Source organism: Ascaphus truei, chromosome 5 (genome assembly GCF_040206685.1).
Source record: "Ascaphus truei isolate aAscTru1 chromosome 5, aAscTru1.hap1, whole genome shotgun sequence".
Taxonomy (NCBI): Eukaryota; Metazoa; Chordata; class Amphibia; order Anura; family Ascaphidae; genus Ascaphus; species Ascaphus truei.
The window spans coordinates 196,950,733-196,977,110 of record NC_134487.1 but is presented as its reverse complement, the minus strand read 5'-3'; the positions used below and the strand labels follow the sequence as shown (position 1 = coordinate 196,977,110).

Below are 26,378 nucleotides of genomic sequence, written 5' to 3'. Positions count from 1 at the left end.
CCATTGGATGGGCCCGAGAGAGTAAGGTTCTTTGCCAGGCTGTCAACATATCTGTAGACCGTCGATGCAGAGAGAGAGAGAGAGAGAGAGAGAGAGAGAGAGAGAAAGAGACAGACACATGGAGGGAGGGAAAGAAAGAGTGAGACAGGGGGGGAGAGAGAGAGTGAGACAGGGAGGGAGGTTGAGAGTGAGACAGGGAGGGAGGGAGAGAGTGAGACAGGGAGGGAGGGAGGGAGGAGAGAGAGACAGGGAGGGAGGGAGACAGGGAGTGAGGGAGAGGAGCGAGTGAGACAGGGATGGAGGGGGAGAGAGAGCGAGACAGGGATGGAGGGGGAGAGAGAGCGAGGGAGGGAGGGCGAGAGAGAGAGTGAGACAGGGAGGGAGGGATAGAGAGAGAGGGAGACAGGGAGAGAGGGAGGCAGGAAGGGAGTATGGGAGGGAGAGGGAGGGAGATAGGGAGAGAGGGAGAGAGAGGAAGACAGGGAGGGAGGGAGAGAGAGAAAGGGAGAGAGAGGGAGAGAGAGGGTGACAGGGAGGTAGAGAGAGAGGGAGAGGGAGACAGGGAGGGAGAGAGAGAGAGAGGGAGAGGGAGACAGGGAGAGAGAGAGGGAGAGGGAGACAGGGAGGGAGAGAGGGAGGGAGAGTGAGACAGGAAGGGAGAGAGAGAGAGAGAGAGAGAGAGAGAGAGAGAGAGAGAGAGAGACATGGAGGGAGGGAGAGAAAGAGAGAGAGAGTGAGACAGGGAGAGATAGTTAGACAGGGAGAGAGAGAGAGAGTGAGACAGCGAGGGAGAGAGAGAGAGAGTGAGACAGCGAGGGAGAGAGAGAGAGAGTGAGACATGGAGGGAGGGAAAGAAAGAGTGAGACAGGGAGGGAGAGAGAGAGAGAGAGTGAGACAGGGAGGGAGAGAGAGTGAGACAGGGAGGGAGGGAGACAGGGAGGGAGGGAGAGGAGAGAGTGAGACAGGGATGGAGGGGGAGAGAGAGCGAGGGAGGGAGGGCGAGAGAGAGAGTGAGACAGGGAGGGAGGGAGAGAGAGAGAGAGAGAGAGAGAGGGGGAGAGAGGGAGGGGGGGAGAGAGGGAGAGAGGGAGAGAGAGGGAGAGAGAGGGAGAGAGGGAGAGAGAGGGAGAGAGAGGGAGAGAGAGGGAGGGAGAGACAGGGAGGGAGGGAGAGACAGGGAGGGAGGGAGGGAGAGAGAGAGAGAGAGCACCCATACTTATTTTTGTTGTGGCTAATAAACCACTAGTGTTTAAAGTTTCCCATCGTGTCTAGCGTCTTAATGACCCTGCCACGAGGCCGTCCTGCCACACACTCCAGAGGCTTAAGCCAACTAGCACCTGAAGTGGCGAGGCAGGGTCTTCTTCATCCACCTCACTTCATCATCATGTGGGGGGGTGACCCTGTTCTCCGAGTCCTTCCAGTCAGAGCTGCTATTAGTCAAGGCTGTTATTCCAGGCCATCTACTCCATCTCTGGGTCCGTTACCTGGACTACACGGTTAACTTATTGAACGTGTTTGCTCCATTGGACGGTCCCGAGAGAGTAAGGTTCTTTGCCAGGCTGTCAACATATCTGTAGACCGTCGATGCAGAGAGAGAGAGAGAGAGAGAGAGAGAGAGAGAGAGAGAGAGAGAGAGAGAGAGAGAGAGAGAGAGAGAGAGAGACAGACACATGGAGGGAGGGAAAGAAAGAGTGAGACAGGGAGGGAGAGAGAGAGTGAGACAGGGAGGGAGGTTGAGAGTGAGACAGGGAGGGAGGGAGAGAGTGAGACAGGGAGGGAGGGAGGGAGGGAGGGAGAGAGAGACAGGGAGGGAGGGAGACAGGGAGTGAGGGAGAGGAGCGAGTGAGACAGGGATGGAGGGGGAGAGAGAGCGAGACAGGGATGGAGGGGGAGAGAGAGCGAGGGAGGGAGGGCGAGAGAGAGAGTGAGACAGGGAGGGAGGGATAGAGAGAGAGGGAGACAGGGAGGGAGGGAGAGAGAGAAATGGAGAGAGAGGGAGAGAGAGGGTGACAGGGAGGTAGAGAGAGAGGGAGAGTGAGACAGGGAGGGAGAGAGAGAGAGGGAGAGGGAGACAGGGAGAGAGAGAGAGGGAGAGGGAGACAGGGAGGGAGAGAGGGAGGGAGAGTGAGACAGGAAGGGAGAGAGAGAGAGAGAGAGAGAGAGAGAGACATGGAGGGAGGGAGAGAAAGAGAGAGAGAGAGAGAGACATGGAGGGAGAGAGAGAAAGAGAGAGAGAGTGAGACAGGGAGAGATAGTTAGACAGGGAGAGAGAGAGAGAGTGAGACAGCGAGGGAGAGAGAGAGAGAGAGAGTGAGACAGCGAGGGAGAGAGAGAGAGAGTGAGACATGGAGGGAGGAAAGAAAGAGTGAGACAAGGAGGGAGAGAGAGAGAGAGAGTGAGACAGGGAGGGAGAGAGAGTGAGACAGGGAGGGAGGGAGACAGGGAGGGAGGGAGAGGAGAGAGTGAGACAGGGATGGAGGGGGAGAGAGAGCGAGGGAGGGAGGGCGAGAGAGAGAGTGAGACAGGGAGGGAGGGAGAGAGAGAGAGAGAGAGATAGAGAGGGGGAGAGAGGGAGGGGGGAGAGAGGGAGAGAGGGAGAGAGAGAGAGGGAGAGAGAGGGAGAGAGGGAGAGAGAGGGAGAGAGGGAGAGAGAGGGAGAGAGAGGGAGAGAGAGGGAGGGAGAGACAGGGAGGGAGGGAGAGACAGGGAGGGAGGGAGGGAGAGAGAGAGAGAGCACCCATACTTATTTTTGTTGTGGCTAATAAACCACTAGTGTTTAAAGTTTCCCATCGTGTCTAGCGTCTTAATAACCCTGCCACGAGGCCGTCCTGCCACACACTCTAGAGGCTTAAGCCAACTAGCACCTGAAGTGGCGAGGCAGGGTCTTCTTCAGCCACCTCACTTCATCATCATGTGGGGTGGTGACCCTGTTCTCCGAGTCCTTCCAGTCAGAGCTGCTATTAGTCAAGCCTGTTATTCCAGGCCATCTACTCCATCTCTGGGTCCGTTACCTGGACTACACGGTTAACTTATTGAACGTGTTTGCTCCATTGGACGGGCCCGAGAGAGTAAGGTTCTTTGCCAGGCTGTCAACATATCTGTAGACCGTCGATGCAGATGAGTGTGTGGTACTCGGGGGTTACTTAAATTGCACCCTCGAGGCTCTGGACCGAGTCGGGACAGTGTTGTACCCTCTCCCTGTGTCGGCCTTGCGGGAGCTCATCCCCTGCGTCTCCTTAGTCGACGTCTGGTGGGAACAACATAAAGGACACCAGATATTTACGTTAGGGTGTGGCGTGGTCTGGTGTCCCACTCCCAGATCGACTGGCTTTATATATCTAGCCACGTCATGTCATGAGCCCGGTGCAGTGCCATTAGGTTGGCGCCGTTCACGGACAACAACTGTGCGTCCGTGACAGTGGCGCTAATGCCATCAGTGCCCTCGGCCATCTATTGGCACTTCAACACTCCATGGTGGAGGACCAGGGCTTTGCGACGTCGGTCTGGGAGTTCTGAATGAGCTGAAGAGGTTGCAAGGGTGACTTTGCCATGTTGAGTCAGTGGTGGGACGTGTGCAAGGTGCGCTTGCGCCTTTTGTGTCAGGAGTATGCCAAGGGTACTAGCAGGCAGAGCGATGCTGGGATCGAGGCGCTCCGGTGGGAGGTGCTCGATTTTGAGTAGCGGCTGCCTGCGCCTGGGGACCAAAGCCTGCAGCATGAATATGTAGAGAGGAAGTGTGCCCTCCGTGAGCTGGAACAACGCCAGGCTCAGGGGGCGTATGTGCGACCCCGTCTCCTTTTTCTTCTGGAGATGGATCGCGGGTCGCGCCTCATCTACATTCTGGAAAAAAAGAGGGGTAACCGAAGGCACATCACCTGCCTTCTAGCCGAGGACAGTTCCCCTCTGATGAATCCGGAGAGCATCCGGGATAGAGCCCGAATGTTTTATTCCAACTTGTTCTCTCCGGATCCCATTGAACCAGATGCCTTCAGGGTTCTATGGGAGGGGTTTCCACCGGTCAGCGAGGGTGACAGTGAGAGGCTGGATAAGCCTCTTACTTTAGCTGAGCTCTCGGAAGCTCTCCATCTCATGCCCTTAGGTAAATCTCTGGGGCTGGACGAGCTGACCATAGAGGTCTTCCGATCCTTCTGTGAGACTCTGGGACATGACTTCCAACAGGTACTTGAGGAAGCCCTCAAAACCGGTGAGGCGCCCCTTTCTTGTAGATGGGCAGTATTGGCATTGCTGCACAAGAAGGGAGATCTCCACCAAATATAAAACTGGCGACCCGTCTCACTGCTATGCTTGGACTATGAGATCATGGCCAAAAGCCATCTCGCTGAGTCTCAAGTCCGTGCTGGCAGAGGTGATTCACCCCACTAAGTCCTATATGATCCTGGACCATCTTTGATAATATCTTTCTGGTCCGAGATTTGCTGCACTACGCTCGCAGGACTGGTCTGTCTCTCACCTTTCTCTCCCTAGATCAAGAGAAGGCGTTTGACAGGGTGGATCACCGATACCTCATAGACACTCTGCATTGTCACGGGAGACCAGTGCTTTTCCTACAAAAATACCTGGATCCTTTGAATAAAGCACGAGATACAATTTATTTTATTTACTCACACGAGAAATACGCACAGCTTGATTTAAATGATAACACAAAATAACACTTACGAGAATGAGGTAAAACAAAATAAATGGTTTCCAGAACGAAAATCCATGAAATACAGTCTCTAGGTGTCAATTCCCAGGAGCGGGGTTGATACGCAAACAAGAGACGCGAAACCGTCTTTGGGCTAGGGGCGCCGCTTTTAGCCCCTGTTTCTCTGCCTAAATAAGTATCTTCATTCTGCTCTTGCAGAATTCGTTTACAAGTCCTTAGTTACTAACAAACTTTTACAGCGGGGTACAATCCTTGGTTGCGATGTAACGTCTTTGTAATGCACGCTGTCCTTTCCGATGATACACAGATGAATGCTGTAGAACCCACATCCGATAGACTGCACGGCTTAAAACACCCTCCCAAGCCTATTTGGATAATACATAGCCAATCTTGGTGTGGGAAGCAAATTTCCACCCAATGGCATGTTTGCTAGCAGTTCCTGCAACCGGGCAAAGGGCTTCACGGTATGCTAAGGGTCATGCGCTAACCTCACACTTAACCCACTTAGCATACCTGACCAAGCCCCCCTGCACGGCGGCAGCATGTCTACCTTTCTCCAGATGCCCGGACATCTGCTAGGCAAACTGTTTATATACATTTCCTTACATTTAGCACTTTCCCCAGGTCGGTGTCTTTTTTGAAACCACAAACGTTTGCAGACACTCTGGAACCTGCTCCACAGGGAGTCTCAGAAGTCCAGACTGACATTATACATGACTCATCCCGGATCATAAATGACAATGGTGAATGCTTAATGTAACCGCTGTCCTGCCTGACTGACATGTCCCTGTTCCTATAACGTTAAAGTACTAAACTCCCAGCTACTTCTCATTTAAGCTTTTAAATAAATGTTACAGTTCTTATAACTATACTATATTATAATTCTGCCCCCTAGGACTCGGCACACCAAAAATTAGAAAGCTAGGACCTTCCTATCCAAAGTTAGCTGCTTAATTATGTGAGCACTATGATTGGTTTGTGGTTAAGCTTTTCCCCGGTCTGCGGTTTGAGTTCGGGATGCAATGTTGCAATCCCCGGCTCAATCGATAACGGCAGATGTACATTACCAATTGACCTTAATTGAATGAGGAAACCACATTATACAATGTTGCGATCCTTTCATGTCCACAGATCACTTAACCAATTTCGCTTGCACTTAAGGCTTCCCTTGCTTGTCTGCGGTTACACAGTGATACAGTGTTGTACTGCCAGGCTCGACCACATAACCACAGACATGCTTACCCAATTAACCCTTTAAACAGTGCTAGAGGCCCCTTATTCGTAGCGGGCACATTTTAGGCACATTAATACACATTATTAGGACTGTAGAACTGACATTCTACAGTCACTTTAACTGACGCAGGGGAACCTTGTCACATGATTTATACTTGTGTGTCCCTTATACCTGACAGGATACAAACAGACTGTTCTAACATAATTACAGGGTTGCCGGCATAAGTGGGCTGCAGAGCTGACACTCTACCTTTACCCACTGCAACTCCGGGACCCTGTTTCATGGTTTATACAGTTGTTACATGGTATTAATCTCATCCCCTTATTCCTGCGGAAGAGACACAGGCATTTCAAATACATGCACAGTATTATTACTCTGGTTGGGTTTCAGAGCTGATACTCTACAATTCCCAACCTGGTTTAGGGGCACCCAGCCAGGCCAAATACCTGTATTAATGGCTTGGGGACCCCTTCACTGTCACATGCATGCATACAATTTTGGCCCACGGTTCGTGGGCTATCTGAAGATGCAGTACGCCTCTGCAGAGTGTTTGATTAAGATCAATTGGTCTCTGACTGCACCCTTGGCATTTGGTAGAGTACATCAAGGTTGCCCCTTGTCCGTTCAACTCTACGCGCTAGCCATCGATCCTTTCATTTGTTTATTGAGGAGAAGGCTCACCATGCTAGTGCTAAGAGAACCAGACATGCGGGTAGTCCTTTCAGCCAATGCTGATGACGTATTCCTCGTGGCCCAGGACCTAGTTTACCTGGAGCAGGCACAAGAGTGCCAGGAGGTATTTATTGCGGCCTCCTCAGCTCGGATCAACTGCTCCAAATGCTGAGGCCTTTTTGAGGGTTCCATACAGGTAGACTCCTTGTCTCTCACATTTCGTAATATCTCGTGGGAGGCAGATGCAATCAAGTATCTGGGAGTCTAGCTGCCCACTGCAAAGTGCACGGTCCGAGGGAATTAGACAGAGTTAGAGGAATGTGTCCTCGCTCGTCTGGGATCCTGGAAGGGTCTCGTAAAAATGCTTTCCCTCAGGGGAAGCACTTTGGTGATCAACCAGCTGAGCACCCTGAGTCCGACCCCTCTGTTTTTCACAAAGATCCAGAGGAAGTTGCTGGACTTTCTCTGGATGGGAAAGCATTGGGTCTCTGCGGGGGCTACATGCCTCCCTCTGGGATAGGGTGGATAGGGAGTAGTGTATGCGCACTCCCAGGTGCACACCTTCCGCACCCATTACCTGCAGAGATACCTGTATGCAGACCATTCTCCGCAGTGGTGCCACCTGGTTTCCAGCTTCCTTCGCCAGCTGCGCAATATGGGGTATGACTGGCAATTATTTCTCATCAAGCCTGAGGGGTTTGGGAGAGACCTCTCAGTGTTGCCGGCAAACTACCAGGAAACCCTCAAGGCCTGGAGCATGTTCTTCGTGTCTATCCAAGGAGGGGCTGTTGGGGAGGACGTCTTGACTGAACCCCTACTGTATAACCCAAAAGACGGTGCATGGATGTTGGAGTCCCCCAGCATCATTCGCTGCTTTTGCAAGGCACGGATGACCCGAGTCGGGGATCTCTTGGTCTACGAACTGTCGGAATGGGTGGAGCCCGAAGTGATCATGCGCCTCATGGGCTACACCACCCCACAAATTCCATGCTGTTTGCTCCAGTAGATCAAGGGCACCATGTCCCCTGACTCACGCACCTTCCTATAGGGGTAATTGTAGACCAGAGCACTACATCCCCCTTTTGACCCCCCCGCTGGCTGTATGCGTGGGCCCAAAACCCTGCCACCCCCTCAGCCTCCTCCTGTCCCCAGCCTAAGCAGGCTGGGGACCAAACCCTGAGCCTGCTTCCCTGGCAGGCCGAGGAGGTAGCTGTTCTCTCTCGTGCTCCATACAGTGCACTACCTTGCCCTCGTCACCCGCCCTGATACCATTTGGAGGTGGGTACTACCAACAAACGAGGACGAGAGGCCCCATTGGAGAACACTCTTTTCAGAGTTAGTTCCCAGACCCACCGGGGACCTGAGATGTAGAATCCTCACGGTGCACTGAGCACGGGACAGTATCTTGCCCACTTCATCGACTCCCCAGTCACATGCCCACTTTGTGGCACAAGGGAGTCCATGTTCCATATTTATTTTAGTTGCGCCAGACTGCTTCCCCTCTTGTCGTTCTTGAGGGTCCTCCTCCTGCAGTTCTTGTTTTATTTCTCCCCGCACCTATTTATTTTTGGGCGCCCAATATCCCGGAAGTACGAAGTACTTGGTACGAAACGCATAGAGGTGACGACAGGTCATCCTGCGCGTGTATGCTGGTAAGCTGAGACGGAGCCTGCAGGAGACAGCAGCGGTTTTTTCCATCTCCGCGGTGCCGAGATCCGGATCCTGTGCAGACACCGCGAGTCTGCTGACTGTCTCAGTGTGAGTGTCCGTTTCCCCTTGCCAGTGCCCAACCCTATGGCGGTTTCTATACAAATCTGTTGATAGGTTGTTTTCATGTTTGTTTTTTCTTTCATGTGTTTTTCTATAAATTTTACTGTATTTGTATACTGTGCAGCTTAGGGTTTAGTCACCATCAGGTGTACTCCTGGGTAGTACTTAGCCGTCCAGCTGCACAGCTGTTCTGGGGTGGGGTTGGATCCCCTCAGAGTTTGTGTGTATTTTTAATAAATTACTTTCCACTAATCCCTGGTGCGCATTTGTGCATTTTTTATTATCTTGTATTTCAGGGTGCCCTCCCCCCCTTTTTAAGGGGGGTTCACCTAGATTTGAGAGTTTCTGGGGAGACGCTTTGTGTACATGCTGCAAAGGGATCATCCACACCATCATACAGCACGAGCGCTGAATATCCTGTTTTTTCTTCTTTCTCCCCGCACCTATTTATTTTTGGGCGCCCAATATCCCGGAACACTAGGGCCAGGGACCTCCTCGTCAACCTGCTCCTGGCATTAGCCAAACTGGCTATTTCTAAGTCAAGGGAACAGTGTTTGGCTGGGGAGGTATCCCTCACCTGCCAGGCCTTATTCAAGGTGCTTGTGCACTTCCATATCCGAGCAGAGTACACCCATGCTGTGGCCACTTGGCAGAAGTTGCGTTCACTTCCCAGTGGGCCTTAAGAGGGGTGCTCTGCTCGGTATTCCCCATGGTTTTTCTTTAAAGCTTAACCTCCTTATTTAGTGTACTTTAGTGTTTATTTACAGGTTCACTTGAATACCGGTTTCATTAAAAATTTTGTTTGTTGACTGCTTTTCTGGTTGGTCACACAACTGTGGGCAATCTAATGTGTGATGTTGATTGGCTGGCTTTGCCAGCCAGTCAGTTTTTTGGCCTACAAAACATATCTGGTTCTAACTGCTCAGTTAATACAACCAGCATTTGAAATCAACCAGTCACATAGATCAGGACACATAAACTCGGATCATAATTGGATAATAAGCATACTAGGATCATAATTTCATGACAATTACCAAAAACAATTTTTTTTGTGTAATTAACGGAAACACATCAATGAATTCAGATTCTAGTTGTAGATGATGGTTTGATTTTGGATGTATTCCTTATCAAATTGTCCACCACTATTGATATGTATTTAATCCAGATAACATAAACAGATTACATGTTTCATGACCTTGGCTGAGATATTAGTTGTATATTGTGATAAACTATTGTCACAAATTTGTATAATATTAATAAAACTGTAAATATCAAACATTTACAGATATTACAAATTGATGGGTTTCCACTTTAGACAAACCGGTATATTATTCCTTATCCCATCTTCTCTAATAATTCAAAAACCATTGACCCTCATTGTTAAATAGAATATATTACCTAGGGAACAAAAAACTTGAATACATATATGTGTTACTAAAAAGCTTTCTATCTGGTTTTCTAGTTGATTGGACGTCCGATTAACCTTATAATTTAAAGGTATTATTGCACCAAGAATGAAACAAAGCAATTAATGATCAATTATAACTATAATGTTTCTGATGACCTATTTCATAAATTTATAATCACATCATATGGATGCACCATCCATTCGCTCAGTGCTGTCTATGAATAATTGAGGGTCAAATATATATATTACAAATTATATGGGCCTCATGTTTCTAATTGGCTAGATGAACTATTGAATCTCATTAGTGTACTGTATATGACATTGTATCAATTCATTGTTTCAAAAGTTCCCATACAATTGTTTCACAGCCTTTAACAACCACATATATGTTAGTCCATATTTTAGATATAATACAATTAAGGACTATATTAGAGAGTGTTCTTGACCTCATTGGTCATATTTACAATCTCTATGAAAAAGATTCAGTTCTATCATTGGTTAATAGCCTCTAACAACCACATATACAATAGTCCTTTTTTTGGATATGATAGGATAGAATAGAATACAAGGGCTGTATAAGGGATTATCTTAAAACCTCATTGGTATCACTTTGAGGAAAGGATTCCAATGTGGAATGGATTCCAATGTGGAATGGATTCCAACGCATTCTGGTCGTGGATTCCTTCGAAGCCACGCTGCAGGACTGCAGCACCAGATTCAAAGGATACCTCTCTAATTAAAAATGACAAACTCCAACTCTGGATTTCGTGCTGCGGATCGGATTGTACCACTAAAGATCAGGAAATTACACACCGCAAATTCTGACTTGTTTGCCCATTTCTAGTGGTCATGTTGCAAAATCAGCAGAAATACCCTAGTGCAGAGGTTCCCAACTCCAGTCCTCAAGGACCACTAACCGTGCATGTTTTAAGGCTGTCCTCTCATTAGCACAGGTGTCCCAATCATTTTGACTGAACCACCTGTGCTTAAGCAGGGATATGCTTAAAACCTGCACTGCTAGTGGTCCATGAAGACTGAAATTGGGAACCTGTGCTCTAGTGTACATACATGTATGTTGTTTCAATCTCTAAAACTGTCTCTGTCTCCTTGCTCTTTCAAATAATCTCGTTTTTTTAGTTACAAATGTTGCTAATACATTACCTCAGTGTCTGCATCAAATAGATGAGAATGGCAGCGCTGCAGGATACAATGTGGTATTCATTACATTGCAATACTGAAAGGGCACCATCACACAATCTTACCATTTACTTCAATAATAGTTTCTATGTGATAGTGCCCTGATCTGCACTATTGCAGTTTAATAAATAACTGTCAATGTCTTTTATTTCTTACAGTTCGTGAAATATAAAAGTAGCGATGCGACTGTGAAGAGGAGGATTTTTGAGATGATAAATTACGTAAATTTGGTGAGTTTACATTCAATGGAAGCATGTGACTTCATTAGATATTTAGTTTGATTCCTGGTACAATCAAAATAAAGAACAGCATTTAGATTGTAAGATTTTAGGCCTGCAAATTTACATATGTATGGTTTCTACAACTAAAGCTTCTGTAGTATTAGATATCCCAGATATTTAAATGTCTATGTCCATGCAAGGAATCCATAGAGACCAAACAGAGGGTGCGAGGGTAAGTCAGAGGGTGGGGGGTGGCTTCCTCATAATGGGGGGGTCTCCTCTCAATCAGTTACTCATCATGAAGGATAACTGCATCTTCACACAGGTTTATAAAGCCATAAATACCTACGTGGCTCTGAGTGGGATCGAAATCTGGAGCAGCAAGAATCAGTTTGAAGTGGTAACATCGGCCAGAGCGAATCTGCGACGATTCTCTGACTGGAGAAGAGATAACCTCCTGCCCAGGAAACCAAATGACAATGCTCAGTTCCTCACGTAAGATCCTTTCTGCACCTCCCCTGAGACCCCTACTAAGCCTTTCAAGCTGATCCTTGAATTGTATACATATATCTATATATATATACTTGCTGATATACCCAGCGGTGCCCGGGATGTAAATTTCCCGCTCTACACTTACCTCCTATCTCCGATCACCCCCCTTCTCTAATCCGGTCCCCCCCTCCTTCACAGCTGCTTTCCACCTCGTATTCACATGTCTGATTTGCCCACCCTTTCACAGCTCCGGGCCTCCCTCTTCACAGCTCCATTTCCCCCCCCCCCTTCACAGCTCCGATTTCCCCCCCTTAACATCTCCAATTCCCCCCCTCCCCCTTCAGAGCTCGGCAGCGGCAGGTCACTGGGGTATGGTATATCCCCCCCCCCTTCTCAGATAGCTGGCGGCTCCCTGGTGGGGGCGGGCGGGTTGTAATCCCCCCCCCCTTCAGAGCTCAGCAACTCTGGTTCACCTTTGGTTAATGATTTCCCCCCCCACCCCTCAGAGCACTGCAGCGGCGGCTCACTGGGGGGCGATAGGTAGGGGTAGTAACTGGGTGGCTGAGGGGGGGGGGGGGTTCAGCAGGTGGTGGGTGGGGGGGGGGTCACGGCGGCTCAACAGCTTTGTTACCTGTTGGAAGAGGCAGCCAGGGGTGAGTGAGAAGAGGGTGAGGTGCCCCTGAGACACTGGAGTAGGGTCCGGTGCAATGGCTGTGGGTGATGGCGGGGTTCCCGGCGGGACTGTGGTGGTTAGAGGTGCGGGGTAGTGCAGAGGTGGAGCGGTAGATGGCAGGACATCTGTGGGTAATGCGGGGATCCGGCGGTAGTATGGGGAGTGGTAGCTGGCGGGGGTGGTTCATTTCTGGCGGGTTGTGCGGGGGTGATAAGGGGGGGCGGTGGTACTGGGGTGTGTACGGACCCGGGGGACATGGGGGGTGGTGGGACTGTGGTGGGGAAGGGCACGGGGGGTGGGGGAGAGTCGGTAGTCGGCGGGTGTGGGGTGTGAGGTGTTTGGCTGAGGCGCGGCGGGGGTAGTTTTGAGGGGGTGGCGGGTTGGGGAAAGTCGGTAGCCGGTGTGTGAGGAGTTTTGCTGAGGCAGGTCAGGACGGTATGGCTGCACGGGACACATCATCCAATGAGAGCCGTGGTGGGGCGGGACACACGGGGGGATGGGACACACGGGGTGGATGCGAGACACAGCGGACAATGGGAGATGTGGGGGGGGACACACGGGGGGCAAGACACATTGGCAAATGAGAGCCGTGGGAGGTTAGGCGGACCGACGGACCAATCAAATTGTCTACAGGGAATCAGAAACAACAGTTTCTTATATATATATATATATATATATATATATATATATATATATATATATATATATATATATATATATATATATATATATATATAGAATGAGGTCTTGTTAATACAATATATTCTTTTGACAATCATTTGGAGTGCTGCCTCTGATATTCGTCACCACACGGTATCGTATTGCCTATTTGTACCATAAAGGATTTGCACCCAACATATTGATTTCCCAGACGGAGTGTCTATTGTTCTTTGTTTTCTGATAGATAGATGATAGATAGATAGATAGATAGATAGATAGATAGAAAGATAGATAGATAGATCCTATTTCCTCGATGCTAAGACGCCATCGATTCTAAGACGCACCCTTGATTTAATAAAAAGATTTTGGGGGAAAAAAAACACTATATTAAATGTGCAAACTTTTTTTCTGGTGGGGGAGGGAGGGGAGAGAGAAAGAGAGGGTGGGAGAGAGGGAGGGAGAGAGAGGGGAGAGAAAGAGGAGAGAGAGGGGGAGGGGAGAGAGAGGGGGGGAGAGATGGGGAGAGAAAAAGGAGAGAGGGGGAGAGGGGGGATGGGGGAGAGAGAGAGGGGGGAGGAGGGAGGGAGTGGGAGAGATGGGGAGAGATGGGGGGGGGGGAGGGGCGAGAGATGGGGAGAGATGGGGCGTGGGAGGGATGGAGGAATAGGGGAGGTGGGGGGAGGAAGGGGGGAGAGAGAGGGTGGAGGGAGTGAGGAGGGAGGGGGGGATAGATATGGGGAGGGGGGAGAGAGAGGGGGAGGGAGGGGGAGAGAGAGGAATGGGGGAGAGAGGGTAATGGGGGAGAGAGGGGAGAGAAGGGAATGGGGGAGAGAAGGGGAGGGGAGAGAGAGGGGGGGAGGAGGGGAGAGAATGGAGAAAGGAGAGAAGGGGGAGAGAGATAGGAGGGAAGGGGAGAGAATGGAAGGTCACACACACACACACACACACACAAAGACAGCAAGACAGCCAGACAGCCACACACACACACAGATAGACAGCCAGACAGCCAGACAGCCACACACACACACAGAGACAGACAGACAGACACACACACAAACACACACACACACACAGACACACACAGACACACACACAGACAAACACACTCAGAGAGGCGGGGGGGTGGCTCGTGGTGCCAGCAACACAGCTGTGAGTAGCAGAGGCAGACAGAGGGCTTGTGGGGCATACAGCCGGGCATACATTGCTCCTTTGGGGACCAGCTCTTGGAGCAAGGGGGGGAGGCTTGTGGTGCCGTGAGTAGCAGAGGCAGACGGAGGGCTTGTGGTGCATGCAGCCACACACTGCTGAATCAATCTCTCCTGTGTGGGGGCGGAACTTCCACCAAGCAGAGTGGGGGAGGATGGGGGCTTGTGAATGCAGCCTAATGTGTGGGGGCCGGCACTTCCAGCAAGCAGAGGAGGAGGAGGGGGAGGGTGGGCTGGGCACACTACACTGCTCTGCTCCTTCTTTGTTGGGACCGCCACTTGCGGGTTGTGGGAGGCGCAGGGCATGCAGTGGTACACATTGCTCTGCTCCTGTGTTGGGACTTCCACTTGGGGAGGGTGGAGTCGTGGAGCAAGCTGGGACACACTGCTGAAACCACCGATAGCAGCTTTAGGTTAAACATTGAAAACTGCTGTGGCCGTCTTCTGCAGCGCCCCCTGGCGGATTTTTTCTTCTTCAGTACATCGATTGTAAGACACAGTCCTATTTCAGCAAATTGCAGGGGACCCATACCATGTTTTTAGATTTCTGCACTTTTTTTAATTATTTTGTGACATTCAATAAACTATTGTTATTTATGTATGCTAAACTGGAGTGCTATAGTTTGGGCTTCTTTTTCTTTTGACACACATATATGTAACCCTTGCTCCCCGGGCCAATCGCAGATCGGCCCCCCTAAGGTGTTCTGGGTTCTGGCTACATGTCTTAGTGTGGTGCATACCTGTTGGAAACAGGAGGGCCTGAGTCTCGGGGATAACAGGAACAGGTTTCCTGGGGTGGATGCCTTCGTTCTCATTCACAGCGCCTCCATCTTTAGTAAGCCCCAGGAATGCGGGGTGGAATCCTTACCAGAGAGTTCCCACACAGTGATGAGAGATTCCAGTCTCACACAGGGTTGTCTTTCTTTAAAAGCAGCAGTCTTTATTTGCAGCAGCAGCAGCAGCAGCAGCAGCAGCAGCAGACAGGTACAAGGGTGTCCAATCCGTTCTGACTGTTCTCCTTTAGGATAGTCCCTCCCTGCCACCACTCTGGATCAAGGGCATCCAGAGTGGGGCTAACTCTTCCCTTACCCCCTAAACAGGGTGAGAGGTATTGGTCCACCTCACTAACTATTGTTCTAGCAGCTCTACTCAGAAGCTGCTCACTCCTCTCCTAACACTAACTACTCACACACTGTGCAGACAGCACAGTCAGACACAGACAGACCTCTCTAAATAGGAAGTGCACTGCTCTTTATGATTTCAGCAGGCACCGCCCCTGTGTCTCTTGCTTTGACACAGGGTCAGGTGACCTACCTCCACCACTCAGGGCAAGTGCTTGAAGTGGGGGAAACCCATGATAACTCCTGGCAACCTGCCCTTACCAGGTATTATACCAGGAGGAGGATAGAACTATAGCCCCATTTCTTACCAGGGCTACACTCTCTCTCACTCTCTCAGGTGGAATCCAATGGTCCCCACTTGGACCTAATTTGCTGTACCATCCTGCAGGTGAACAATCTGTGAATATACAAACATAATTGATTAGTATATGTACACTTGACTGTAGCACCCATGATGGCGATATAACAATGGGAACCTCTCTACATGGAGAACCCTAACTTCAATAATAATGATGGTGATCAGGCTTCCTCACTTCCTGCCCGTTGTGATCCAAAATCTTAACATAAAAGGGTTGTACAGGCCCATTCTCTGGTCTGTACAGTACATTGTGCATGTAGATATTCCTGCCTGTACTCCAAGCTTTTATCACGGCACATATCTTATCTTCACTTAAGTAAGTGGTATTACCAAACTTGATTCTTAAGTGCTCAAGGACTGCTTCTCGGAGCCAGGTATCTCTCTGGTGCTCGATCTCCTGCATTATCGGCTCTGGCACGTACGGAAACTCATAGCCATGAGATTGCCGGTATCTCGCCACTATGGCTCTGTCTGCCCTACTTAACTTAGTCAGTTTCCATTTCCCAGCCTTGCCTGGCAGTACCCAGAACTGTGGCTCTTCAAACGCAACATCATCATAAAGAATAGATGAGCCATTGGGGGTAATTACTTTTTGTAAAATATCTCGGTACCGATTGTCTAACTCATCGGCAACCTCCTGTGGAGAATAGGTGCCTACGTCCCACCAATGATCTACTAATTCTTTCTTGATTAACACAAATCTGGTGCGGTCCATCACCTCATGATACCCTGTGAATAACGGTGCCCACAATTTATCTCGGGGCTCGTATGATGATGCTACACTCATACCTGCCTCAGACTCTGTTCTGGAGGATACACCTGATGTCTCTGCCCCGGTAGAGTGCAAGCCTTTGCGTCTACCTCTGATAACATTCCTATACACTGGCGACACACTTTATTCGAGCTCGGCTAGTCCCACGAATTCGGGTATACCCGGGTGTATTGAGGTTTGTGACTGTTTTCTGCCCGAGTGCATTGAGGTATTTTCCAGGCAGGGATTGAAGCATTTTATTCCCGCTGGCTGCAATACTGCACAGTATATATATATATACTGCATTACAATTCATGAATTTATGCCATCTGGTAGACACGCGAAGCATTGCAGCCTATTAAATCCTAATCATTATCATTTAACAGATCAGCCGCCCGTCAGCCAGGCATGAACCCAGGCTGGGAAGGCAAACGCAACGGGGCTTGTCAGAGGTGAGGAGCGGCGCATTCCAGGTATCTGCCAGGTACATACTGGGTATTTGCTCGAATAAAGTGTGTCGGTGCAGTAGATCTTGGGTTCATCTTATGTGGTGTGGGACTTACTGGGCCCGCTTTTGCAGTAGACTGGGACCCTCGGGCTCTACCTCTAGGAACAGAATTAAACACAGTGGGGTTAGGTACACATACAACACTTGACAATGGTATCTCCCCTTCAGAACTCTCATCACTTATCTCCCAATCCCCCCAATCAGTTGAATACTTGGGCGTCTTATCCAGTTTACTCCCACTAGGACCCGGTGGCATGACACGTGAAAGGGCAGGGGCAGTGACCGGGGCAATGGTGCTAGGGACAGTGATCATGGGATCGCCAAAGTCCGTCAAAGTGTCTCTAAGGGGTTCATGCAGTAAGCAGCGGAAAGGCAATTCTCGCCACTTTCCCGCCAAAAATTGCTGCCCCTATTCAGTAAGGGGCGAGAAAGTGGCGAGAATAAAAAAAAACGCAGTTTGGCTGGCGTTTTTTTTTTCCGCCGGTGGCGAGGCGAGAAGGCACTTTCTGCCTAAAATTGAAACATTTTCCGCCACGCTGTATTCTAGTAGTGGCGAGTAGCTAAGCGGAGCTATTCGCCACTCTAGAATGGCGTTTTACTGGTGAATCAGCCACGCAAGAAAAAGTTGGCAAGTTGATGGTGAGAGGCTGCTAATGAGTGGCGGATCGGCACTTAGAAAATTTCTGGCCTTTTTCCTGGCTGGGATTGAGGCCGGTGGTCTCCGGAGCTGATACCATTAATACCAGCACTGGAGCAGGACAAATGCATTTAAAGGCCACTTCATTACCTTAGCGGCTAACTGCTAAAGCAATGAAGGGGTTAAACAGCCGTGCCAGGTTTATTGTGGGTAGCGGGGGTGGGTGAAGGGGGTATTTGGCCCTTGTTGTTTGTTTAGGGCTTGCGGGGGGGGGTTGCGGGTGCACTTAACCCCTTCACGACCGTAGCAGTTAATACCGCTACGGTCATGAAGGGGTTAAGGCCTCCCACTACCCACCCGCACGCCCTAAACAAACCACCGTTGGGGCTAATACCCCCTTCACCCACCCCCGCTACCCACAATAAAAAGAAAACACACACAACAGCCCCACACTAACTAAAGAAATATATATATATATAAATAAGATGAGGATGGCCTTCATCGTGGCAGCCGTACATGGGTGAGTGCTACCTATATTTATTGTTCTGTATTTATTTTAAATGGACACATGCACTATTATCCATTTGTGGATAATAGTCATTGTGTCCATTACTATACTGTATGTTAGGGGGGTATAGGTATTGTTGATGTAATATATATTACACCAACAACACCTATACCCCCCTAACATACAGTATAGTAATGGGCACAATGACTATTATCCACAAATGGATAATAGTGCATGTGTCCATTTAAAACACATACAGAACAATAAATAGATTAATTACATGTAGCACTCACCCATGTACGGCTGCCACGATGAAGGCCATCCTCATCTTCATCCTGCCCATGCCCCATCCGCTTCTGCAAAACAGACACAAGAATAAAAACATCCAATGCAATGTCCCCTAACCCCTTAATCACCATAGCGGTTATTAACCACTACAGTCATTAAGGGGTTAACCCACCATCACCCACATACCCTCCCCCACTACTTCCCCACCTCCTGAGGCCTAACCACCCTCACCCACTACCCACAAGGGAGTCCTACCCCATACCCTTGGGGCCAATACCCCCTCCCCCCACCACATACAGTACAATAATGTGCCAAATAACTATTATCCACATAGGGATAATACATTATTTGGCCATTATTAAACACATTAAATACCATAGTAAAATAAAGAAAATTCTACTAACCTCATCAATAAGAAGGCCTCGTCGCCAGTATCATCCTTGTGGTCCTTAGCCAAATTAATACATAGCCAATACATTGCAATGACATTCACATATCAATGAACCCTTTAATCACCTTATCGGGTACTAACCTCAAAGGTAATTAAGGGGTTGAGCCATCCTGGCAATGGCAATGCCACTTATCCATACATCCTCAATGAAATAAAATGCAATTTCCTAAACAAATCAAATGTAATCATCCAATCTAAAGCATCAAATGCCAATCCAAAGTCTCAAATGCCACTTAAAACATTGCATTTACATTGTATACATGCTGCATAAAATGTAAGCTACATGTAGACGCTGCAAATCAATGTTAACAATACAATATTTCAAATAAAATTGCATTACATCTAAAGAAGTAAACAATGTAATCCAATAAAGTCACCATCAATCAATTAACATACATTAATTACATCCCAAAACAATTAAAATAGCATCCATACCATTTACACAATTAAGTATAGCAACCATTACAGAGAACAAGTTACCATCATACAAAATAGGACACCAACAATTACAATATACTAAAGCAAGCCTCACCATTACGTACAGCATAGAAGCCCAAAAATTACATCTATCTAATTATAAAATACATTTAACACACATCTATGCATAGCAGCATAGCCAAAATCATTTACAATACTGCAAAGAAAGCTTTTACAACACTATCATTTTTTACCCTGTATGTTTATATCTCTCTAGACATACATACATACATTCAGTGGCAAGAAATGATGTACAATAAAAAAATAAACACATGTAAAAAGCAAAAAAAACCACAGTTACATTAAATACATTTCTTTAGTTAACTTACCATTACTTGACCCACTCACCGACTCCCGTTGATCAGCTTATTCATGAACCAATCCACGAACAGGAACCCATAAAATAATAAACCAGAAAATAATAAACATTAAAATAATAAAACACGACAATCCAGGGGTCTTCTACTTGTAATCCATCTTCATCTGTATTCTTCTATCTTCTTCCGGGGTCTTCTTCCCATCTGCTGTCACACCCTGGTCTTCTTTCTTCTCCGGAGGTCCTTCCTCCTCGGCGTCTGGCTTTAAAATGAGAGGACATAGGCTTTTAAAGGCCTATGACGTCACATTTTCGTCATTGTTCCCACGGCCCTGATTGGACCGTGAAAACCATGTGTTTTGGCCGATGGAAAAAAAAATGATGACGTCTCTTAAAGGCAATGAAAGCACAGCCAATCAGAATGGCTTTGCTTCAATTGCCTTTAAGATGACGTCATTAAAAGAAACATGGCCGCCCTCACATGGTACGGTAGCCAATCAGAGCGTGGGAAGTCGATCCCTACTCTGATTGGTTCTAGTACCATGTGACAGGCTTTCAATCACGTCACATCCATTATTCCCCAAGCCTCTGTCACATGGTCTACTAGAGCCAATCAGAGTAGGGATGGAGTCCTACACTATGCCTCAAGGGACTAGTACAGCTATAGCCACGTTACCCACATTTACATCACCCTCTTAAGGCACCCAGGGTGTACTGTGCGAGAGAACAATCACTCCTGACTACCCCTAGTCTGCAAACATGCCCTTCCTTCTGTAGCACTTGCTCTGAAAGTGTACCTACATCTTTCAGTTCTACTTCGCTTAAAACCTGTCCTGTTGCTCTTAGCTATCTCAGCAGTGCCTCCAACTGTAACCCTTGCTCCCCGGGTCAATCGCAGATTGGCCCCCTAAGGTGTTCTGGGGTATGGCTACATGTCTTAGTGTGGTGCATACCTGCTGGCAACAGGAGGGCCTGAGTCTCCAGCGATGACATGGGGGATAACAGGAACAGGTTTCTGGGGTGGATGCCTTCGTTCTCATTCAGTGATGCAGCGCCTCCATCTTTAGTAAGCCCCAGAGAGTTTCCACACAGGGATGAGAGATTCCAGTCTCTCACAGGTTTGTCTTTCTTTAAAAGCAGCAGTCTTTATTCGCAGGAGCAGCAGCAGCAGCAGACAGGTACAGGGGTGTCCAATCCACTCTGACTGTTCTCCTTTAGGATGGTCCCTCCCTGCCACCACTCTGGATCAAGGGCATCCAGAGTGGGGCTAACTCTTCCCTCACCCCCTAAACAGGTTGCAAGGTTTTGGTCCACCTCACTAACTATTGTTCTAGCAGCTTTACTCAGAAGCTGCTCACTCCTCTCCTAACACTAACTACTCATACTGTGCAGACAGTACAGTCAGACACAGACAGACCTCTCTAAATAGGAAGTGCACTGCTCTTTATGATTTCAGCAGGCACCGCCCCTGTGTCTCTTGCTTTGACACAGGGTCAGGTGACCTACCTCCACCACTCAGGGCAAGTGCTATTTATATATATGAATATATATATATACTGTAAGATATACATCACCCATCCAGATCCAGAAGAGAATACACAGCATTCTTGATATCGTAATGATATCAAGTGTGCTTTGTCTTGTCTCCTGGTCCTGGCTGTGTGATGTATATCTTGCTGTTCTCTGCATTAAATAGAAATAGTCGTGTTAGTTCAGTTGCTATTGTACAGAGTAAATGAGTACTTTATTATTATACAATACCTTTTTTATGAGGATTAACCAACCCACACAGCCCCTTTAAACTCAGAACCCCAGATTTTCAATTGCAGTTCTTCCTAAACACCTTTGAATGACCAGCAGATAAGTATTTAATTATAAAATTTGTCAAGTTGGATGTAGCACTAAGGCTTTTTGTCTTTTATTTGTGTACCCCCCTTATAAGTGCAGGCAGCTAACACATACATTGCTCCATGGCATCAATAGGAAACGAAAACTCCCAACTTACTGTACTGCAGCAGGGAGCCACTTTTATAGGAGGATGTGACTTGGAAGGGAGAGGGCCTCAACCAAGAAAATGGATGCTGGAGAGGTGGGACTGAGGGACGTGATCTCTAAGAGTCATTGGCTACACTTATCAGTATTAATGAGCTCCAACTGTATGCATCAACAGGACTTTGATATCCATAAAAGTTCAGAATGGTGCGCTACTCAAATGGTGGGAAATGACAGAAGGACAAACAAACATATAACAAACAATAAACAAACAAATTGAGACAAACAAATAGTAAAAGGGAAGACTAGAAAGAGAGGAGGACCATGTCATAGGAGACCAGTACTTTTAACACATTTATACCCAGATCATTTGATTGAGCAAAGCAAGGAGGTAAAATAAATTGTAATTTATTTCCACGATATGACATGCACACAATATTACACAATTACACTCAATACACACTTACTGGGACGGGGGCAAACGAAATAAGTTATTTCCAAAACGAAATCTTCAAAAATAAAGTCTCAAGGATCATGTTCCCAGGAGCAGGATTTGCTAGCAAACAGAGCTGGAAACAGTCCTCAGTCAGCGGTGCCAGTCGCTCCTGACAGAGCTTCTTCATTCGTTCTGCCATTGTGGTATTGGTACTTGGAACCTTAGTTCTTACGAAGTCCTCAAGCTTGTTACGAAATCTTGGTTAAATCTTGTAGAATTATAGAACTCAGGTGAATCTGATTCCCGATGGGCTGCAGGGATTCTTATAGGGTTAAAACTCCTATACCTAACCCGTGCAGCCAATATCTCCATGGGAATAATTTTCCCCACCTATCCCGGAGTTGCCAATACCTTACAAGCCTGGCAGAAGGGCTTGTCATTCTGCTAAGGGTATGCGCGAACCTCACACCTTTGCCGGTTAGCATATGAGACCCAACCTCTTTACTTGGTAACACTCAGTCTGGGCAAGCCGCCATTTGCTAAACTGCCCAGACTTCACACTAAGATGGGGTACTAGGGTAATTCCGTCCACCCTGACACCTTAGTAGCTTTGAGCCTTTTAACTCCAGACCTCCACAGACATTGCGGCGTCAAGCCAGAAGGATTTTTTAGAAGCCCTTAGCTGGATATGTTCAGCTCATTCACAGTGCTTTACTGACAGGCATTTCTACGTGAGCACAATCAAAAAATGAGTTTTTCCCGGTCTCTGGTGTTTTGAATGAAAGTCCAAATGTGCCTAACATGTTGGAACAATTAAAATAGGGGGACTTTCATTCACCAATTTTTATATAAACTTATAAAAATTGAATTATTGGGTTTTTAATGTTTCTCACTGAACGACACGCACAGCATGTTTCAGCGCTCTGGGAGTTTCCGAACAGAAGTTAGCCAAAAGTCGCTGAAACCTCACTAAGAGCTGGACTTTTAAAACATTTTCTCATTCTAGATTTACAAGTAAAACATTTCTACATTCCACACCATACTTAGAAAATACTTTTATCTCACCACCTTATACAAAAGGGTGCATGGCTAAGAATCGCAAGTGCATGACATAGTTCTTATCTGGATTCTTGGTATTCCTAGCAGTATTAAATAGCCAATCGCTTGAAACCAGAGCCATATGTTGTAGTAGAGAAGCTAACGGGGCTACCTGTATACCAGTGAAAACTGAATAGCGAAGTGGATCAGCAATGAACCTGCATAGGAACCATCTACTTAAATTGTATTGTATTGTATTGTATGTCTTTATTTATATAGCGCCATTAGTGTACATAGCGCTTCACAGTAGTAATACATGTGGTAATCAAATAAATAACAGATAATATAAATAACAGATCATGGGAATAAGTGCTTTAGACATAAAAGTAACATTTCGGAAGAGGAGTCCCTGCCCCGAGGAGCTTACAGTCTAATTGGTAGGTAGGGAGAACGTACAGAGACAGTAGGAGGGAGTTCTGGTAAGTGCGTCTGCAGGGGGCCAAGCTTTATGTATCATGTTTAGAATATCCACAGTGCTATTCATATGCTTCATTAAAATAGGTCAGCTTGTGAGGTGCCATGTGAAAGAAGATACTCTTGGGTAGATACTTGGCCTAGAAGGAGTGACTGGTTAAACAGATGACAGGGTCAATGAGTCTGATGAGGATGAGGTATACAGAGGAGAAAGGATTAGGCCACCTGTCTGAAATTATGGATTCTGATGAGAAATCCTCCATTCTCGTATGTGACCGACAGGGTCACGAGACAGAGAAAGAGATATCATCCCTGAATTGGACCCGGAAGCAGAGGAATTCATTCTGTGGAATCCCATAGAGCAGAATAAGGAAGCTGATGATAAGCTACTGTAGGTGTAGACAGTTTTAGCCCGCCTCTAATGTAGGATCAGCAGAACATGATCCTCTCGAACCCTGTGGGTCCACTGAAAGCAAGCGCAAATAACAGTAGCACTACATTCTCCATGCCCCAGAAGGGAGAGATCAGATCACCCGTGAGACTGACCTATGATTCTCCTGGAGTGTTGACAGAAATCTCCATGGTTAGTGTAGCTAACCGGGTAGTCCCCATGACACTAGACCTAGGTGGGCCTGGGAGGATTGGAACCATGGGGTGCAATAGTGCTGCTGTATGTGAAAATTATGTGAATGAGTTCCAGGGTTCCTGTGATACTATGTACTTAGAGAGAAGGCATTTGTTAGGTTAGAATGGTATGATGAAGATGTTCCTGACCAGATTGATGGGGACATCAACTTATTTAACACAGAGAGGATGTAACCCCTGTGTAAGTGCAAGTAGCTGACACATACACTACACGCTGGCTGCAATAGGAAATTACAACTACCAGCTTTCTGTGCTGCAGCAGGGAGCCACTTACAGGTGGATGTGACTTGGGGGAGAGAGGGCCTCAACCAATGAGAGGAGAGGCTGGAGATGCAGGACTATAGATGAAGATCTCTAAAAGAGTCCCTGTCAGGACATACTCAGGAGCAAAGCTGCAAGGGGGGGGGGGAGCTAGTAATGGTGCAGAGCTGGCACAGCAGCTCTGCACAAGCCTGAGAGATCTCAGGACTGACTGCAATTGACCCGGGGACCAATCTACTTCACGTTGGAGAGAGTGGGCACTGACTGGTGGAAGAACTGCTAAACAGGCAAGGAGGTACAGCAGATCACCTGAGTGGTAGCAGTCCAGAGGACCGAGCACCATCAGAGGGGACCCTCTACAGCAGGGGTGCGCAAAGTGGGGGGTATGAGATGTAAGGGGGCACAGTTATTACAAAGGCTACTGTGAGTGACAAATAGTGTAGGGCTGTTTCCTGTTCCTGTTGGACTGGTTCAAGGTGCCACTATAGCTGTGGAGCTAGGAGCTATGGAACTTTTCTGATGTGGAGTAACAACTCTGGAAGAAGAATGCTACGGACGCACCATTTGGCATATCCATAAGCTTAAGTGTAATCATGTCATCAGTCTATCCAGGAGCAGCATTTTCACCATCCTATGGCCTTTGAAAACTGTCCATCTATGCGCAATTTTATGTGACACTTGTGAGTTGCCTTATTTTATCATGTTCTGAATTAAACCTCTAATACAGAATTACAAAGTAATTGCAAGTAGGTAAGAGCAACAAATGGCTCAACTTTACCTACACCCAGAACTCCAAATGTTGGGAGAAAGTATTACCGCCCAGATTTGCGGGGCCCCACAGGTTGCTCACCAGATAAAATCTCACCTCATGAAGAAAATGACAGTGGACGATGACGTTGAGGCATAATTATCAATTTTTGAGCGTTCAGCAGTCCGCGAAGAATAGCCACCTGAGCAGTGGGCTGAAATAATTGCTCCCTTCCTTGTGGGTGACTCACAAAAAGCCTATTATGACTTGGAGCAAGAGAAAAACTATGAAACCCTGAAGGCTGAGATTATAGCGCGACTAGCTGTCACTATCGCGGTTCGGGGCAAGCAGTTCCAATCCCTGCATTACGATGCAGAAAAGCCTCCACGCACCCAACTCTATGACCTCATCCACTCTGCACGGAAATGGATTCAGCCTAACGAATGTTCAGCTGCCGTCGTCGAAAGGGTCACCATAGACCGGTTCTTGTGGGGTCTTGCTCGCACCGTCCAGAAGTGGGTCAGCCAGAGTGACCCAAAAAATGCAGAGCAGTGTGTTGCTTTATGTGAACGCCACTTTGCTGCTAAGTAGATATTACGGAGTCCAAGTCCCGACGAGCTTCCCAGTCCCCGATCCCTGCCAGTCAGGAGGTCCGGTAAGACTGTTCCTCAGCCTAACAGGCCACAAGTACTCATAGACTCACATAAAGGAGTTGGAAGTCCCACGGCCCATAGAAGGAACTCTAGTCCCATTCTTTCCAATAGGCTGGAGAAAAAGAACAGGGAAACCCGGGCGCTACCTGGAATTAGATAGGAGTTAGAATGGGGTATATTATCCACCTAGAGAGTGGGCAAAGTGTCCCTCTGTTGCTGTTCCTCCTGCGACTCAAACCAAAAAGGAGGATCTACCCAGGATCCTTCAAAGATACAGGAAATAGAAAAAGGGGGGATGGGGGAGCACAGGTGGAATCATATATACTCTGGACTCAGATGTGTAAGACTCTGAGCTGCTGGTGTGGGTGATATAAATCTATGTATAATCTCAAACACTCACACGGCCTTGTGCAAATGCGTGTGCATCAAGGTATCTTTACGTCCTATGTTCTTTTCTTTAAGGGTCTCGTCTGTGCTTTTCCTTCTTCGTTGGTGTAGATCCGTCTCTTTTGTTCTGA

General features: G+C 47.7%; 1 protein-coding gene across 2 annotated transcripts in view; it reads left to right on the top strand.

The window, feature by feature from the left end:
* The window catches only part of LOC142495722 (zinc metalloproteinase-disintegrin-like cobrin), a 1,243,131-nt gene that overhangs the window by 912,772 nt on the left and 303,981 nt on the right, over positions 1–26,378 (top strand). For both annotated transcript variants that reach the window (XM_075601588.1, XM_075601589.1), the window contains exons 8-9: positions 11,106–11,177; positions 11,494–11,663. In XM_075601588.1, the coding sequence (XP_075457703.1) occupies positions 11,106–11,177; positions 11,494–11,663 (242 nt within the window). The remainder of the gene's footprint in view (positions 1–11,105; positions 11,178–11,493; positions 11,664–26,378) is intronic.